Below are 20,269 nucleotides of genomic sequence, written 5' to 3' on the forward strand. Positions count from 1 at the left end.
AAAGAAAATGAAAACGATCAAATAATGTAATTGAATGAATTGAGTAACAGCTGTGTACACTCTAGTGGCATAATAAAGTCAAACTTGGTTTGTATAGCAACAACATGAAATTTGGCAACCCTGTTATCCAATTTTTTCTTCCCTGCCATTATAGCGTAGACCTCACAAAGGCCGTACTGATATGATAGTGACGTCATCAAGCTGTTACTGTCCCAAGTCTCTGCCGTGACTGTAGTCTCAGTTTCTCAGCCTAACCAAACTTCTTTATTTTTCAATAATTTGTCATAAACAAACCGACACTGACTGATCTGAGCTGACTGTTAAAACTTGAAAATAAGAGTTGTTTATTACAGTTTATTCATTAAAATTTAACTGAGATGCTATTTATTACTAGCTAAAGTAACTAATCAAATACAAATTGATTTGGTTTTGTCATTTGCAATACTTGAGTGGGATTATCAACTTGGACAATGAATTCGGCCAGTAAGGTAGGAACTAAAACATAATAATCCAACTTAACCGGTAAACTATTAAAACTAATTTGATAAAAATAAAGTACAGACTTTCATCAATTCATTATAAACGGAATAAGCTAGGAAAACGTAGAGATTAAAGCAAAGTATAAAGGTTTCACTTACGATTTTTTCCAGCTTTTTATTGCAATGCTAAACTTATACCGTATTTATCTTGTTTTTTACTAAAGGGGGTAGTAAGCTGTATTTGATGTAGGTATTATAAATATTAAAACTATTAAATGTAGCACGATAATAATATAACAACTGTATACTGTATTCCAAATTAAATTATATACCTGAATTTCGCCTTTTAAAAACAAAATCCTATCTTCAATCAACCCTTTTACCTTTGAAATTCTGTATTAACAAAACATTTCAGGTTTGAACTCAGTTGGCTATACATACATCGTATACCCTTGTGCAATAGAATCAGCCGATTTTTCAATAAAAATAAGGTTTATTAAATACAGTATAAACAAAAGAGGTTGGGTTATAAAATTGAATTTGGTCATCCTTATTGTCTTTCATCATTTTTATCCAAATTAACATTCAATCGACCAGATTTTGGATCTACTTTTTGAAATTTCCATCCCGGAACCAGATTTTTTGAAGTGCAGAAATCATAATCTTTTTTAATATAATCAACCTTCCTGTGTGTTCCTTTGCAAATACTCCAGGTTATCAATTGGATCAAGGTCGTGGGATTTTCCTGGTCAGTCCGGTGTCTAATACCTAGTCTACACTTTTGCCCAGTCTCTAGCTACGTCGCTAGCCAAGCTGGTAAGGTCTCGTGTGAGAGTTTGCAGGTTGCACCTTATCAATTTCAGGGTCTTTGACATGACCTAACGCCTTAACGTATACATTCGAAACCAATTAGAAATACATGTATAAGCTATTGATAAATGAAATTTAAAAAATCTTAACAGTTGATGAATAGAATTCTAAAATCAATATTCACTTACCTATTGTGTCAATTTCTTCTGGTAATTTTTATCTGTTGCTATTATTTAGCAATGTTGCTTATTTTGTGTTTTTTTTTTAATTTGTTGTCTATTCTAGGTTGGTGAGATCTTCACCGCTGCTGGTGCTGCTTTCAACAAACTGGGCGAATTGACTCTTCAGTTGCATCCTACTGCTGATTCTCCAGCTGGGTCAGTTTCAAAATACTTTTCGTTGATGTACGATGACGTTACCTATATCCCAACTACAGAAATGAGGTTTCGTTGTATTTTACTATGTTGTATTTTTTATGCTGCAGACTAGTTTCCTCATATGAATGCAGTTGCGGTGGTGCTATTAGTGCAAGTGGACAGGCTTTAAGCCTCATAGGAGGCTGGCTCCACCTTTGCTAATAATTGCAATTGAGGGTGTCTATAATAATATTTAATTAATGGATCTACTGGTTCAGATTCATAAGTGATGGTTTGACCAGTTTCTGAACGAGCGACAAAGTACCAAAACTTTTGACGTTTCCAATATATATATACACTTTGCTAAGAATTTATTTTGTTTCAGTAATAAAAAAAATACCGGTCACATGTAATGAAAATTGGAATAAATACATTTTTATAGACTCCTCTCAATTAAAGCTTGTAGAAGTATTTGGATTTTCGAAACATCAGTGTTTGTTAACTTGATGTTTGCTAGAATTCTTTTGTTTAAAGTTATTTTACTATAAGACTTGCACAATGATCTCAAGTCTCTGACACAGCTCAGTATTGGATATATTAGGTGGGCTGTCCACTGGAACCGTTTTTGTCCAAACTAGCATCGACTGAACACGACCGAACAATCCCCCAATAAAGAAAGGAATAGATGCTCGTCCATTGCGACAGATTCATGCGGCCGTGTACGGCCGCTTCCGGTCGATGAATTTCTCGATCCGGATTTTTCGGTCCTATTCGGCCGAACTAACTAGTCGAGCTCAGACAACCTAGTGTTGGCTTCTCCTTCTCCGTCTTTCTACAGCTCTACTGCTTCCCCTGTTTGTCCATTGCAGGGCAATTATTTTAGTGAGTTCAATCAACAACACAAATGGAATGTGTACAAACTTATTTCAATTCTTTTTCTTGAAAATCATTTTAATATGTAAAGATATTTTCTTCCTAACAGGTTATTGTAAACTGTTTTAAAATAAATATCTAGTGTTTTTTTTTCAAGAATTATTAGTTATTTCTTACCTTATTGTGATAGCCAATCGTTCTTCCGGTGATATAGTTTTTCAAAAATTTGAAAATATTTCTTTCGAGTGCCAAATTTTATTTAATATATAATCAAATGTGTACAACAAGTATGGTCGCACTGATGCGCTGGCTCTTATCCGAGTAGGTAGGCTCAGGTGGACAGGCCATGTTGCAAGAGATGATGAGTCATTCCCACCTCCTGATAGACCAAGGTTGAGGTGGATGGATGCAGTTGCCGGAGATGCAAGAGTTTTTGGGGTCAGGAATTGTAGGCGTGCTACCATGAATAGAGTAGAATGGGGCAAATGTTAGATGAGGCTAAGATCAGCTTTGGATTGTCGAGCCAATGATAATGATGATGATATAATCAGATGTCTCCTTACTCATATGATAATACTCAGAAAACTTAATCTTCCTGTAGACGGCTATGAAAATGATGGAACTCGCCATGTCGGCTCCTTTCGGTCAGTATCAGATGCACCCAATACCTATTTCTCATTTTCCTCATCACGTATTTTCTAGTAACATCATCTCATCGAAATCCATTACAATCTTGCGTATTTTGTAACACATAAAGAAAATCACTTTCCGTACCATCCAACTTGCCACTTTCTGGCAACCAACTACTATACTGGACTAACGAAAACGGTTCCAATTGACGAACGTATTAAGCCGAATGGACGGCTGAACGTTTCGGTTGAATACGGTTCCAGTGGACGGTTACCCTTAAGGTTAAATTTGAACGAAGGATTGTGAATTTATGTAATAAATGTATGTCAGTTATAGTATTTCATTCTAAATATCTTTATTCAAATTCCAGTCCTTTTCATAGCTCTTGTTAAGGGGTTTCTCATTCGAGTATTGAATAATTAAGATGGAGTAAATTCATAATATATATATTATATGTATGTACGAGACGCTCAAATTCAACCATCCAAAGTCAAATGACACCCGTTCCTACCTTCTCTGCGCCATCCGTAGTATAACTTATGAACTCTAGCGTAGTCAGCTGGATCAAATCTCTAATGTTGGCGAGTTGGCGTAGGCTAGTGGAGTTAGGCTTAATATAATTGTTAGCGCTACGTCGGCTTAGGTTCGATTACCATCCCTCTGGCATTTATAACATATTTTACCTCATCATCTATAATACAAGTCTTAGGCTTTTTGTTGGCATTAGCAGAAAACTTGTTTTGTACAAAAAAAACGGACAATGAAAGAAAAAGGTGGCTAGGGAGCGATGACTTCCCTCGCCTAACTAAAAATAGTTTAATAAAAATCCAAGTACCCTTTTTTCAAATTGCTTATTTACGACATGTTTCGGCCAAGATGCCATTATCAAGTTATTGAATAAAATAAGGAGTAGCCCTAACATAAAAAGATAATTTAATAAGTACATACCAATTATTGTCGAGCTCACTATAATAAACGAGAAAATTATATGATATACTGACAGTCTGAAACCAGAAAGTCAACAAACTTTTTCGTCTGCAATCTACTATAATTTTGAATAGAAAAATTCTCTTTTCAATATTCCACCCAGGAACTTAACTGATTTGAGCAAAGTTGATTTCGAATTTTCTACTCAATGTAACTTTCCCAACTCATTTCCAATTGTTTGTATAATTTTTGATTTAGTTGTAACTTAGAATTATTGTATTGGAGGCTTGAGTACAACAGAGGCCAGCTGCGCCCCAACTTCGCCTGTCTAGGATTGATTTAAATACAAGCAGCAATTCATTTCAATGTCTTGGAAAATTTAAATTTCCTATCGTTCTACAGCAATGTTCAAGAAAACTATATGTTGTAATCATGTTTATTCAATCAACTGGAATAGATCTATTTTCATTTTCTTCTCAATTGGTTTCTACTGTGATTTCCACTAAGATCACCTTTGCCAATATTATTAAAGCAGATTAAAATATCCATTTCTCAAGAACCGCTGTGTTAAAATTGTCACTTTGGTTAGTGTATTACTCATGGTTTCGTTTGACAGAACAGTAAGTGGACGGATGAAGAAATTGAAATGCTTCGTCATGCGATAAAAAGGTTTGGAGACGATCTCAATCAAATAAGTGAACACATCAAAGGGAGAACTGTGTAAGTTCAACAATAGACTATATTTTTTTCAATGTTATTAGAAGCTTGAGAGTCAAGCAAGTCTTTGTTTAAAAACTTTATTTTTTACAGTTTTCAGTTCACAATATTCATCTGGTTATTTTTCATCGCAATAGATGAATGTTGATAGGGATAGGAATTCATTCTAATTCGATTGATGAAGTCAAATCTAGATCATATGAAAACTCCTTAACAAGAAGCTAGTTAAGTATAGATACCATTCAATTTTTCAATTGATAGTCAATAGAAAACATTGAACATTTCCGTAATATTTTTTCATCTCAAATATGTAATCCGATTTAAAATTTTCCATGTAAGCTATTCATTGTCAACTTTCTATTAATCATCAACACCTACTCATGGCCCATTTATTATTTGTTAAAAATGGAGGAGGAGTGCTCTTCAGTTAAACTTTTCTATTGAAATGACCATTTTAATGTTTTTTCATATTATAGAATATGTTTTTTCTATTCTATTAGCGAGATTTACCCTCTCATTAAATGTATATAACGCGCAAAAATAAGATCATAAAATCCTGCATAATATTCTAAGGGGGTTCTACACGAGTGAAATTTTAGTAACGCAAGTAAATGAGTTTGCCTATTAAAAATGAGATTTCAAATCAAAGCTGTTTTTTAAACAATACCTTAAAAAATTTTCTCAGTATCTTCTAGATTCCATACAAACTTCATCCATCGTGCATTGCTTGAAAATCAAAAAATATTTGTGTCGCATATCATTGATTTGTTCCTCATGTTTTCCGGACTCTCACACATAATAGGATGAAATTCTTCGAAAAGATGAAACTTTTTCACATACATTTAATGACAGGAATGAAACATCTCCTATCATTCTATAGAATAACTAGATTTATTTTTAGTTTCTCCGCGATATTTATTCAGTGATCAGTGAGCCTGCGAGAAATGTATTGAATGAAATTATTAATTGTGAGTATTTTTGAATGAGTGCTAGAACTCAACTAGAGGTGGCTCTGGTTCTAAGTTTGTTCATAATATATAAACTATAAATACTAGCAGTATTTCTGAATAAACATTGAAAAGAGGAAGTACAATAGATTGGAGTAAAGAAATTGATATCTGTAATAAACGTTCTACAGTGATTTGAATGTAATTTTTTCGAGTTCTGACCACTTAAACTTACATTCTAATCCAGTTCCATGAAATCCAATTCTAGAAATCCTACGCTAGGGCCAGATGGAGGAGTTCCCTCGATTGAGTGACATAATACTCTTGGTCACAATGTTAGTACGGTATGGATTCTTTCACAACTTGTTTGGTGTAAAAGTAAAAATGGTGCCAGACTAAGAATCTAATACATTCAAGTTACCTTGATATAAATATTGTAAGCTCTTCATTTACAAACACTTACAATCATTAATAATTATTATTAAACGAAAATCCAAATTAAATGCTGTAATTCACCCCGAAGACTTCTGCTACTGCAAATATTGACAACAGGGTAAACAGCTAGATGGAAATTCGATGAGCGCTACTATACTAGACTGGGTGGCCGCTATGGCTTCGTATAAAATTAGCGCTGCTATCCAGAGATTGTCTGTTTGGTGTAAGGGCAAGCATTCAAAACCGGCAATTAGGAGGTACTGGGTTCGATTCCCGGGCTGACAAATTTTGCATAGTAGCGCTCATCGAATTTCCATCTAGCTGTTTACCCTGTTGTCAATATTTGCAGTAGCAGAAGTCTTCGGGGTGAATTACAGCATTTAATTTGGATTTTTGTTCAATAATAATTATTAATTCATCAGAATTTGAATATTTGCAATATCTCAGTAATTTCCATCCACTTACTATCGTTCATTCAATAAATTGCTCATAGGCTTTCACTGCCTGATTATGAAAAGAATGTGCATTTCCATGTCATTTCATTTTATCAGCATTCTTTGTTTAGGCCGGTCACAGAGCTCGTCCGACCGTCAGTGCGTACCTATGCACCATCCTGACCATACACATCCATACATCAGCTTTTCTGACTCACAAAATGGACGCCTTTACAAATTGTTTAATTGCAACTTATTATCTTCGTAAACGAAAGATTAAAAGACGTAGATATCATGTTCACCCGATGGTCGCCCAAAGAGCATTTCAAAGGGAATTTAGTACCATTATATGCATCATTGCTTGGGGATGAAGATAAATTTTTTAATTACCTCAGAATGTCCATCTGATTTTGATGAGCTATTTCGAGCTATTTAGTCCAGGCAATGAATGCTCAAAAGGGGAAAAGTTTGGAAGAAAATTTTTGACCCCGCAGTTCTGTTAAGGGTAGTAAGGAAGTAAACATATCAAAAGTCCCCACCCCTACCCCTTGTGCTAAGGGGGTGGGGGTGGTTCAAAGGTACCATTTTTTGGTTTCTCGCATATAACTCGGAAACTGTATTTTACCGACACAACTGTTATACACAAAATTGAAGCTTACATAATTTCCTACAATATTCATTTTACAATATATTTCCCATATCTTCTCTAGTTTCCGAGATATACGCTCTTGAAGGTGTATCATTTTTGAAAAAAAAACACTTGCCTCCAATTTTTTCATATTTTTGCTCTTATAACTTTTTAAACATCGATCGGAAAAATCCATGCTGATTATGAGCTTGTAGAGCAATAAATGATATTCAATTTGATGTATAATTTCACACTTTCACGCATTTCCCTACAACTGTTGCAGCAGCTTTAGTGGTGAATGTGAAATCTCCAGTTTTTCAACAATGGACCAATTGACTAAAGAATTTGGAGGGAATGTTTTGTACACACTTTTTAACATTGCAGCTTTGTTGAGACTAGTCAGGAGGAGAACATATCTAAAGTCCCCCATTCCTAACTCATGTGCTAGAGGGATGACGGTGGTTCAGAAGTTGCATTTTTCAGCTTTTTGCTTCCACGCTCATAATATTCTGAGAACAATACGTTTAACCAACACAACTAACTCAACTCTAATTCAACTAATTGGATTCATTCATTATGCTATTCAATTCAATACCAGCTGATTGTCGGACAGAGGTGTCAGCACATTGGTTATGTTGCGATCAGGCTACTGATCAGTACAGCTCTGAAAGTTTTTATTTGCTTCAATAGCGCGTCAGTCGACCGATGGAATGGATGCGCACGAGCTCGACCGATGGTCTTCGTACGCAGTGTAAACGCATGGTCCTGACCGTGCACATGCGTGCCGTCAGTCCTGCTCTGTACGGATACATGGAATATCTATGGAAAAGACAAGCGCGACTGACGTACGCACTGACGGTCGGTCGAGATCTGTAACCGGCCTTACAGTATACACTGTTAAAATGGTGCCTCGTCAAATTATGCATGTCATTGTGAAATAAATAATTTTAATGAGTCTAAAAATACATAAGTAATTTTTAAAGTTTACACGATACGTATATTATATTTGAGATGATTATGAGAAATTTTATAGATTTATTGATATGAATAATTGATAAATGAATGAGTACCTAATGAGTCTTTGATATTCTATCTTCATTTCTAATTCATTACTGAAAATAAGATTTTAAATTTGAAACTGTTAATTCAGTATCAGAACAAAATGGTTGTTAGTTTGTCTTGGACTTGTTTCTGTGCATCTCCTACTCTTATGATTATTTTGACTAAAAGTCTTAATCCTATTTTGAATCTACTCCTGTTTGAATCTTATTTTAACTATTAATTTGTGGTGAGACAGAAGATAGACGCGTGAGCGCAGCCCAAGAATAATTGGTTGTCATGCATCAATCTTGTTGAGCTAACTTTTTGTTTTGTATCTAGTTCGCAGATTAGAGCAACATTGAAGAAGAAGTCGTTTGAGGATGCTGGCCTCGCAGTTCGTCCGCTGGCCGCAGCAGTGCCGCCACTACAACAACAACAGCAGCAGCATCAGCAGCAGCAGGGGGGCATGATCACCGGCAAGTCAGCCGCCGAAGTGACGCTCAACATGCTCAATGCCTCCGAGTCCGAAGTCGACGTCGAAGGCTTGTCCGAGGATGTCAAGCTTGACTTCGATGGAGCCACTGAAGAAGTTACCTCATAGTAATAAAGCTCTGTTCAATCTTATTTTCAATGTGTGAAAAGTATAGGCCTACTGTACTTCTGTGTGGCCAAGAATTGAACAGAATCAATGAATTTTCAAGTGCATTGGTTTTTCAGATTCTCAAATAGAGATGAGTGTATAAGTGTATGAAACTTGAGTTCACGCTGAAGTGTTTTCCACAAAAACCTTTACTGTATTTCTTGTATTCTATCGGTGGTTTAATCCATGTTAATATGCAGGGAGCAGGCTCTATGACAGGAAAATAAATGAATATGTTTTTAGGTGTGAAGGTGACAGTAAAGTGGCTATCCCCATATTGAATAGAAAAACTCGACGTTATAACAACCATAATTATTTTTGAATATAGTCTTCTAATTTTTAAAAATTGGACACCGATTATTTATGGATTAAATATAAAAAATGTGAATATAATATAAAGTCTAGCAGTGTCTTTTATTAAAATCATTCGATTCTCAATTATAGTTATTTACTCAAATAAGCGTAATATTAGTATAGCATCCATACAATTCACGTTGCTAAATGAGACAAGTGTTTGAAAAATGAATTTATTCCAATTTTACTCTCATAGGCTTCAAAAACTTTTTCTGAAATACATGCCGAGTGCGGTTACAGAACTGATGCAATATTACAGTATAATTAAATCAAATTTATTCTCTTCAAAAAAATAGTTTACAAAACATGTAATTTTTACATATAACTGAATATAAAAAAATACAGGAATACAAGATAGCACAAACAAAAGTAGTGTACAAAAGTAATGATTGACGAAAAATACAAAACAGCACACAAGATTCTCTTGTGGACCGCAGGAGGGAGTCTGGAGTCACACAAGAATACTGTAACATTATTACAGTATATTATTATTATTATACATTATTACAGTCCTCCATCTTTAAAAAAACAACCAATAGATTGTTGAGTAGTAGTACTACCAATATGATGTGGTAGTTGATAACTGATAAATGACAATGATAACACATACGGTACTAGTAGAGCAAAGTATTAAAGCTGCGAGTCTATAGAGGTGCGTACAGATCTACGCGCCGCGAACACGAGCAATTCATTTTTTAGCAGCTGATGCCAAGCTTTTTATATCTGTATCTTACCGTTTCTGAACAAATACAGATATAATCAGCTGATGGAAAGTGAATTGGTCGTGTTCGCGGCGCGTAAATCTGTACCTACCTTAAGTTACCTGTCAAGTGATTACTTTTGAAAACAGTTTTCTATTTATATTTCAAGTTTTTAAATTTAAGAGTCCTCTTATTTTTTATTTGTGATTTTGTAATAGACTACTTTCAAGAGTAACGTTATTATCATTTGTATCGAAGAGATATATACCTTCTGGAATAAGGGTTTTTATATTTGTATTTTTAAAGCGTCTTGATTAGAAAATGATTGATTTAATTTTGGGACGCATTAAATTATTTTCATTGACCTTGAGAACAAACAGTGTAGGATATTGACAAGTTTTGGTTCAACTTCGATTCCAACGTCTAATAGTTTCAAATTTTCTACTTCTGGATCTACCAAATACTTGACTCTAGATTGTATAATAATCTTTATGTGTAGTGTTGTAAAGAATTATGAAAGATACTGTTTGTAAAGAATTTTAAATCTTTTGCGTATTTCTTTCGAATACCTAACAATTTGTACAGGTCAAATTATATTCTAAAGATTCAATTTCCTTTTATGTATTGAATTTTATTAAATTTATTGTAATTCTTATTTTATTATTTTTATTTAGTTCTATTCTAATTATTCATGTCTTCCTTTCATTGCTGTATCATTTGACATAGAGTCTTGAAAGTTTGGAACATAATTTTTTACTTTGCTGCTTAATTGGAACTAGTTAGGAGCTAGACATAGCAAAAGTGCTCATCTCTAACCCCTCTGCTAAAGGTGTAGAACCGCTAATTTGACACTTGTTGCAAAATTAAAAATGTCACCCCCAACAGTTGAGCTGCTATAACAATAAAAGGAAAACATGAAACATTGAAATAATATTTAAAATTAAAGATAGTTTAATGCTCTGCAAAACTAAGATAAACATTCGTTTATTTGATGCATTGTTGGGGAGTTGTAAGCCCTGAAAGAGCAAAAAATTGGATGAAAAACTGTTATTTCAAATATTTCACACTTTCACGAGCGAATGTCTCAAAACCTGTTGAAAATATCACAAATCTCTACTGAACAAAACTTGTAGGAAATTTTATCAAGCTTCATTTTTGTAGAGTTATTGATGTGGATGGAAGGCATTGTTCCAAATATTCCTTTGTCAATTGTTGCAAAACTGATGATTTCACAATCAACACCAAAGCTGTACACAACAGTCGTAGGGAAATGCGTAAAATTGTTAAATTATAGCTACATCAAATATTGAAGAGAATTAAAGCTTTTGATAGGCATGGATTTTTCCTTACATTTTTTAAAATTCATAAGAGGAAAAATAACACAATTGGAGGCAAACTTGGTTTTTTTTTTTAATTTCACACCTTCAAGAGCGAATATCTCAAAGACTATAGAAGATATAGAAAAAGTTGCAAGATGAATATTGAAGGATATTATGTAAGCTTCAATTTCGTTTAGAATAATTATGTTCGTAAGACACAAAGTTTTCGAGATCATGCGAGAGTCCAAAAATGGTTCCTTTGAACCAACCCCACTCCCTTAGCACAGGGGGAAAGGGTGGGAACTTTCGAAATGTTCACCTTCTACCCTAAACAGAACTGCAGGGTCCAAAATTGTCTTTAAAATTTTCCTCTCTATAACCGTTCGTTGACTAGAACATCTTGAGTAAGTAGCCCAGTCAATAAAGGTTTTTTCGATCCGAAAATTAAATAGAAGCTGAATCTTTTACCATCGATAGAACCCTCCCAGAGGGTCATTCTCCCAAGAAAACCCCTTGGAGCTTTCCCCCCTAGCCCCCCTCAAAGTTGAAAAATTCAGGTAATCACGGAAAATCAATTATCTCTGTACCCATTGATCGGAAACAGTTCTATTATATGCCATTCGATTCGTTACATTATGGACTACAATATTAGTGATATTCGTTTTTCAATAAAAGTAACAGTTTTCTTGATAAAATAATATATACGTAAAAATTTAGGGGGTTTGCGATTTGATTTTTTTGTTTTCTTCGATACTTCAAAGCAAGTAGTTCTAAATAAAAATGAGCCGAATAATTAATGTAGCCACTCTCATTGCAAATCCATTGATGTATATTGTTATGTATTTGCGATTCGATTTGACGCCGTGGAAGGGGAAACAGTCGACGCGGAACGGCGCGGCTGACTTAGCCATAGTAAACAGCAAACTGGAAATCAATTATCTCTGTAACCATTAATCGGAAAAAAATCTATCATATGTCATTCGATTCGTTAAATTAAGGACTACAATATTAGTCGGATTCATTTCCTCAATAAATCGAACAGTTTCCTTGATAAAATAATATAATGTAAAAATTTAGGGGTTTTTCGATTTGATTTTTTTGTTTTCCGATTAACTTCGAAGCAAGTAATATTAAAGAACAATGTGACGAATAAGTATTGTAGCCACATTCATTGCGAATCCATTGATGTATATTGTTATGTATTTGCGATTCAAGTTAACGCTGTGGAAGGGGAAACAGCCGACGCGGCTGACTCCCTTCACCATAGTAAACAGAATAATACTGCTGTCTACATTGCATCTCATTTACACTATGGCGCTCGAAACAATTAATTTTGTCTATTATTGTTTTGACATGCGCTGTATAGATTTTCACTTATCAATACTCTAAAAAAATATTACAATTTTCTTGATTTAACCATGCTCATGATAAAAATCAGGATTGCTCACAGAATTTATTATATTAATTTGAAGTGTGCACTCCATACGAGTCAGAGGTAACACAATTTGATAACTCTAGTTTCAGATATTGATGTTTTTCAACGAAGTTTCATGATATATTATGTGTCCGACTCCTTCATCTAATCCTTATTTTGTGAAAATGAAGATTCAGAATTTTTTTCATAGCTTTTCGTGTGTTTTATCTTGTTTCATCACTCTTTATAATTTAAACACTTGATAATGGAATGAATATCATCAGATCACGTGAACAAAAAAAATAAATAAATAAAAGGGTGGGCCTACCTGAGATACTATATGATAACACTGTACTCCTGATAAGTTGAACATTTTCAAGCTGAAAGTAGATTAATTTGTTGCACATTCGGTTCAAATTAGGGATGGGTATCAAAAGACAAAACATCGATGTTTTTTCACCTTAACATCGATAAGTGAAAAACATCGAAAAGTAAACATCGACGCATCGCCGTACATTTACGGATGATACTACGAAGACTATTATACAGAGTATTTCAGAAGTAGTGTCGAACATTCTAGGGTATTGTTCCTGGATGATAGGAGACTACAAATGTCGTATTTGAAGTGTCCAAAACATAGCGGTTATCCTTATAGCTACCATTTTCTTTTTTTCACTTAGGAATTTTTATTTCAAAATTAAATAATTTAGAATAAATAAATACTCAAAAGCATCAGAAACGATGAATGAATAGATTTTTATTAGTATTAATAAAGTGAAAATGATACAATGTACAGTACTTATACAGTATACTTTACACTTATTCTTGATAAAAATGATAAAACGGGGCGAAATCAATTTGATTGAACCCACAACACTTCTGTTAATAAGCTTACAGAGTATTAGTTTATTATTTTGTATAGATATAACTCAATTATTTTGGAATTTGATTGATTCATTGATATATTTTTTCATAATCTCGAAATACTTGATAGTACAAAAAAACTTCTAACGTGACTACAATTTTATCTGGAGCTATTGTTCCAATATTTTAACAATTACTAACTGGAATTACAGCAATTTTGGACTTGTGGTATTCAAGTAACAGTCTTTCGAATAATTGAAGTCAGGTTGTGACTAGAAAGATACATCAACTCTATTATAGGTAGTTTACAAGATTTGTCATCTTCATAGTTGAGTCAGAAACCTCTCGGATTATCCTTGAAGATTCTGTCTGGAATTTCATCCTAAGCTAATTTTAGCAATCATTGTTACTCATATCGTATTCATTCAATACCTGATAGTTTTATCTAGGTAATGGAAATGATTAAAGTTTTTTTATATGGAAATCTACACTCCTTACAATACGAGGACCTCTATTCCAGAGCTAGATTAATTGGTGTTAAACGTATGTTGAGGAAAGCACTTGTAATAAGAAAAAACTGTTTCTTCCTAAGAAACGAAGAATCCGACCTCCTATTTAATTCTAAATAAGTATCTAACCTTGACAAGAGCTACAGAAGTTATGTAAATCTACAAGAGTATTCAACAGTCTCACATAAAAATACAGAGAGCCTAAATGAAAAATTCATTTTAGTTGGGAAAAACATCGGATTACCGATGTCTAGGTAAAACCATCGATAAGTGAAAAACATCGAACAGTAAACATCGATGTTAAAAACTTCGATGTTTGATGTTTAAACATCGATGTATTGATACCCATCCCTAGTTCAAATATTAACAAATGTTACCAAATATTACCAATATTATCACATATAGTGGGAACGAATTACTCTGAAGCTTTCTATTCTCACTGAACATGAAGAGGCAATACCAAGCCAGAATCGCAGTTCCGTTCAAATCATTATTTTCAGAGCTTTCAAATTGATGCTATGTAACTATGGATGTTATCCCATCTCACAATTTCCCTATTTATCCTTATCCTGATTCAGAATAAAGTAGTTGATCTCTATAATCACAAAAATCAATGTACAGTACCTATAATAAATACCTAGTAAAAATAACAAACTTTCTAGTAATAATGCAACTTTTTCTAGGTACGAATTTCAAGGCTCATAAAATTACTTTTTCTCAATCACAGGCAGAAATTCCAATGATCATCATAATAGTAATTTAATGAAAATTGTTTGTATTGTACATTGTTCGACGTAAGATAAGCTACATCTTTAAGGTACCGTAATCAACGTATTTAGGATTATCATGTTTATGAATGAAAGCGAGACTGTGATAGAAGATTGGTCAAACTGAAATATAAACATTATAATTATACAATTGCTATTTCTGATCAACTATAATTACAAATGATAGTATGAATTGAGCAACTGAATTTCAAAGTTACTATCCACTGTTCAAATCGCACTGTGATTTCCTTTTACTTCCAAATGGATTGAATTGCCTCACTCTTCAATGTAACAATTATTGTAAAATTACCAGTTGAATGTGAGCGTCATCAAAATAGCATTTGAATTTCAATTTTCAGATCATGAAATTCATAAAAAACTAATTCTTGAGAGAATAGTGATGGATTGCAAACAGTGCAAGTAACATTGATACAAAGACATACAATGAAAATCAACATCGATTAATTTAATACTGGACTTATCAAATTTATATTACCGTTAATTTATATTATTTATAAAGCTTATAAAATGTAAAACCAACATTTTCAATTTTCTTTACTGGAGCAAAACATCGATAGAAAATAAAGAAGAGCCCATTATAAGCACAATATACTTGTGTACTAGAATTCACTTGAACTAACTCATCACTTCAACCCTTCAATGATCACAATGAACTAGAATGGTATAAAAACCATGAAATTGATAATCAGGTACATTTTTCAAATAGCTCCACCCAACTAAATCTGTGAATGCTAAGTCATAAGAAATCATGTTCAATAGATTTAATTTGAATGCTGCAAATAGAAAATGATCTATTCTTTTGATGCCCTAATCAAAATCAATTTCAATCAACATTAATCGACATAAAGAAAAGCTTCTGCCAACCTTGTGTAATGAATGACAAGATGCGAGTGGAGGTGAATAATCGATGTTAACAAAAATAATAGAAGATGATGAATCATCTTTCAATAATTAATCTTATACGGTAGGGTACTTTGTGGTTAAATGTGAAACATTTTCATGATTTTCCTACCTTTTATGCATGCTTAATCTTCCTTAATTTGTATGTTTGCATGGCTTTCATCTTTAGAATCTACTGAATTTTCATATTGAACTGTCTATGGCCCAATTTTACCAAAGTTTCTGAAACCGCCGGTTTCGAAACTGTGGTTCCTGGCTGAACAGAAGTTTTGAATGCTGACGGATTTCACCAGCACAAACTGACCAAAGATTCCGAAACCGTCGTTTTGGGGTATTGTGAAGGCAGTGAACCCACTTGACGTCATTTTTATAACCTAAAAACTTCGTTGTGCTCTCGTAGATTGTTGTTCTAACATTCAATACGAATAAGAATCTTCATTATTAAAGACATTGTTAACAATGCATTTACAAACGTCAATAATAGGTACTAGATAATACATAATAGTACTAGTCTGCAAATATTTGGTCTAGTCAATCACATAAAATTCTTGTATGCTATATAAAATTTAGGCTTTCAGTAGTTTTCAATTTTCTTCTGAAGAATGCAAGAGACAATGATTTGATTCCTAGTAGTAAAGAATTGTCAAGTATACACAAGTGATGTATACTTAAAGACAGATGTATACACAAGATTTTTTTGCAAAGTAGTGATCCTGAGCTTTTGAGCTCTGATATTATTCCTATTTCTGAATAGGTGATTGAATATCTATTGTAAGTGGACATAATATTAGAGTTTTTTCTAGGTTCAATGAGAGATTTCATTATTCACATGAATCATTAAGGAGTACAGAGCTATCATCTAGAAAATTTTGTACTCCTGTTTTGGATTTACAACTAACTTTGAGATTAAAATCATCAGCAAAAAGTAATCCTGCTTTATGAGTACCTTCTATGTTACAAATTATGTCATTAAAATATAGGCTATTAATGAGTATTGTTCCAAGTATGGAGCGTTGAGTGACCCTATACCGATCCTTCCTGCCCTTAGAGAACTGACAATCTCTGTAAACAATCTGGTTGCGGTCTTTTAAATATGACATAACGAGATCGATTCATTCAGAATTGCAGCCATAATAAGAAAGTTTGCTACCAAGTATGTTATGCCAGTACCGTATCGTAAGACATACCAGCATATGACCTAAAGCTAACAGAAAGATCCTTATCCAAATAATCAACAACACTATTTACTAGTCTTGTAACTTCATTACATGGCCTGAAGCCAAATTGTTTTTCAGTAAACATACCAAAGCTTTCAAAATGACTTGATATCTGGTCTTGCATTATGGCCTTGAATACTTTGGATATCACAGGTACAATAATTGATGGTCAGAAGTTTTTTATCGCCTTTTTTATGTACAAGTAATACCTTAATGTTTTTCAATACACTTGGAAAAATGCCCTTGCAAACCAAACAGTCATACATATACGTATAAGTTGCCTTTTTCTTGTTTCTATAGTTTTTCCGGTGTTGTAAATTAGCTATAGGTATTATTTGTAATCGAAAATTTATTCGTTTTTATCTGTTAATTAGTTTTAATTGGGTCATTTATATATATTAGGTAGTTTAATAAGAAACTCATGGAGAAAACGTTGAGTGGGAAAACGATTGGGGAGCCTCTGCATATATATATGAACAGTTCTGATTGATCTAATAGAAAAACATTTTAATATTATTGAATGTAAGAAGACTTATTACTTTAAATAAATTATTGAAACTGTTGGATTGGTTAAAAATAGGAAGCGAATTCAACAATTTTAATAAACTACTGCCTAATGAATTAACTAACAAACTTATAACTAAATCCAACAATATCAAAATAATCAACTGACTATTGAACAACATTTGAAATGTCAATACATGAGTGTGTGTGACCTAACATTCAGCTCTTTACGATTACAGTAGGCTACACGAAAACGCGAAAGTAGTGCGATATAAAACTGTTTATAGGTTATAATCGCCCGTTTTCGAAGGCTAACCGACCAAACTTGGCCGAATAGACAAGATTGATTGTTTCGAGCGCCATAGTGTGAATAAGATACAACTTGGAAAGCAGTAGGCCTACTACTGTATTTTACTGTTTACTATGGTGAAGAGAGTCAGCCACGCCGTACCGCGTCGACTGTTTCCCCTTCCACAGCCTCAAATCGAATCGCAAATAAATAATAACAATAACAATATACATCAATGGATTCGCAATGAATGTGGCTACATTAATTATTTGGCTCATTTTCCTTTAAAACTACTTGTTTCGGAGTTAATCGAAGAAAACAAAAAAATCAAATCGAAAAACCCCTAAATTTTTACAGATATATTATTTTATCAAGGAAACTGTTTGATTTATTGAGGAAATGAATACGACTTATATTTTAGTCCATAATGTAAAGAATCGAATGACATATGCTAGATTTTTTTCCGATAAATGGTTACAGAGATAATATTGATTTTCAGTTTGCTGTTTACTATGGCTAAGAGAGTCAGCCGCGTCGACTGTTTCCCCTTCCACAGCGTCAAATCGAATCGCACATACATAACAATATACATCAATGGATGTATTGCAATGACAGTGGCTACATTAATTATTTGGCTCATTTTCCTTTAAAACTACTTGTTTCGGAGTTAATCGAAGAAAACAAAAAAATCAAATCACAAACCCCCTAAATTTTTACATATATATTATTTTTATCAAGAAAACTGTTAATTTAATTGGAAAAATGAATACCGTATAACTAATATTGTAGTCCATAATGTAACGAATCGAATGGCATATGATAGATTTTTTTCCGATCAATGGTTACAGAGATAATTGATTTCCCGTGTTTACCTGCATTTTTCACGTTTTAGGGGGCTGGGGCGGAAAGCTCCAAGGGGATTTCTTGGGACTTTTGGGAGAATGTCCCTCTGGGAGGGTTCTATCGATGGTGGGAAATTCAGCTTTTATTTAATTTTCGGATCGAAACTGCTTTTTTGGACCTTCATTGACTGGGCTAAAGATAAACTATGTTGAGTATATGTGATGCTGATGCTCTTGTGAGGTGATGTTAATTCCAGAAAAGTTGAATTTATATTGGTTAATTTACGTATTGAACTGAAAATCAGCATTACTATTACTACGGAAGCTAAACAGCTTATAATGCCCACCAAACGTCGTCCACATCGTCAATTGTTTCCGAGTTACAGACCCAGAATCATGGCCGCCTCATTTCAGTCTACTGCCGCGTAGCGTTACTCGTTTTTGCTAGCAAAAGGCAATAAGTATAAATCTAACGAAGAATGATTAAAGTTTACGCAGGAAACATAAATGATTTCGTGCGTGAATGGTGTCAAAAAATTGAAGACGTTAGATGAAATGACATCCGGAATTGACATAATCCATGACAACTCGGCCTCATAGTGCTGCTCCAGTAGCAAACGGCTTCTCCAGTAAATCAAATAGGATAATTTGATCACCCACCATACAAACTTGACTTGGTCACTTATAACTTATGCCCTCCCTTCCCCCCAACATGACTTTTGGGGTAGAGCTACCAAACTAACTAGGAGCTCCAAAAACAACGTCATATAGTCCATTTGAACTCATTTGGCGTCAGCATTTTATGAAGAGGATTTTGTTAGGCTGGTCCACTGGTATGACAAACGCCTCAACTTCCACGGCAATTATGTTGAAGAATAAACATAACTGTTAGTGAAAAAGCTATTCTTTCATATACATTCGTCTTTTATTTATGGCCAATCGGAGGTTGAAAAATAAATGACCCTTGTATTATTACGGTATGTTAATGGCGTTTTTAGAAAGCGAGATCCTGTAATGAAGTCGTTGAGAAGGTAGGTGTATAATAGACCTGTAATATAATATGTAATTAGAATAGGTATTTATTACGGCAAGGCAGAAAAACAGCTAATTTTGAGCGTATCTTCGACGTAATTGAAAAGTCCTTCAAATAAAAGGATGTCTCTACCCTAGCTGAACTTCTGTACCAAATTTGAAAATTTTCTCTCAATCAGTTCTTAAAAAATCTGAGAAAACGCAGAAATAACACTGTAAAAGCACCTATATCGGGCGTATGTTTGGCAAATTTGAACATTCTTGTAAATTAGTTTTCGAAAGTATACTGAAAACACAGAAAAACTTCGAAAAGTCCTCTAAAGAAAACAATGCCTTCACCTTTTTATCATAGGTGTTTTAGCATAAGTGTTACTACAGGCTCCTAACTCTGAAAAATCATCTAGGCACAATGACCCTATTCCTTACTCAATAGACACAGTATTTAGTCGACATGATTACGAAAATTAATTACACCACAAACTGAAAACTGCGCACTCAAGTAAACCTGACCCCGTTATCATAGGTGTAGGTAATGTTAAAATTGACTGAGGGAACTATATCCATAATTTGAATTTATTTAGAACAAGTGTTACAGGCTCCAAACTCTGGAGACATTTAT

The 20,269-nt window shown here is 33.7% G+C and overlaps 1 protein-coding gene across 1 annotated transcript; it reads left to right on the forward strand.

Moving 5' to 3' along the window:
* The first annotated feature begins 232 nt into the window (after nucleotides 1–232).
* On the forward strand, nucleotides 233–10,627 carry LOC111055452 (chromatin complexes subunit BAP18). Its single transcript, XM_022342662.2, has 4 exons — nucleotides 233–488; nucleotides 1,575–1,666; nucleotides 4,697–4,795; nucleotides 8,617–10,627. The coding sequence occupies exons 1-4, from the start codon at nucleotides 471–473 to the stop codon at nucleotides 8,876–8,878; spliced, it is 471 nt and encodes a 156-aa protein (XP_022198354.2). The 5' UTR covers nucleotides 233–470; the 3' UTR covers nucleotides 8,879–10,627.
* The last annotated feature ends 9,642 nt before the right edge of the window (nucleotides 10,628–20,269 follow it).

Source organism: Nilaparvata lugens, chromosome 3 (genome assembly GCF_014356525.2).
Source record: "Nilaparvata lugens isolate BPH chromosome 3, ASM1435652v1, whole genome shotgun sequence".
Lineage (NCBI taxonomy): Eukaryota > Metazoa > Arthropoda > Insecta > Hemiptera > Delphacidae > Nilaparvata > Nilaparvata lugens.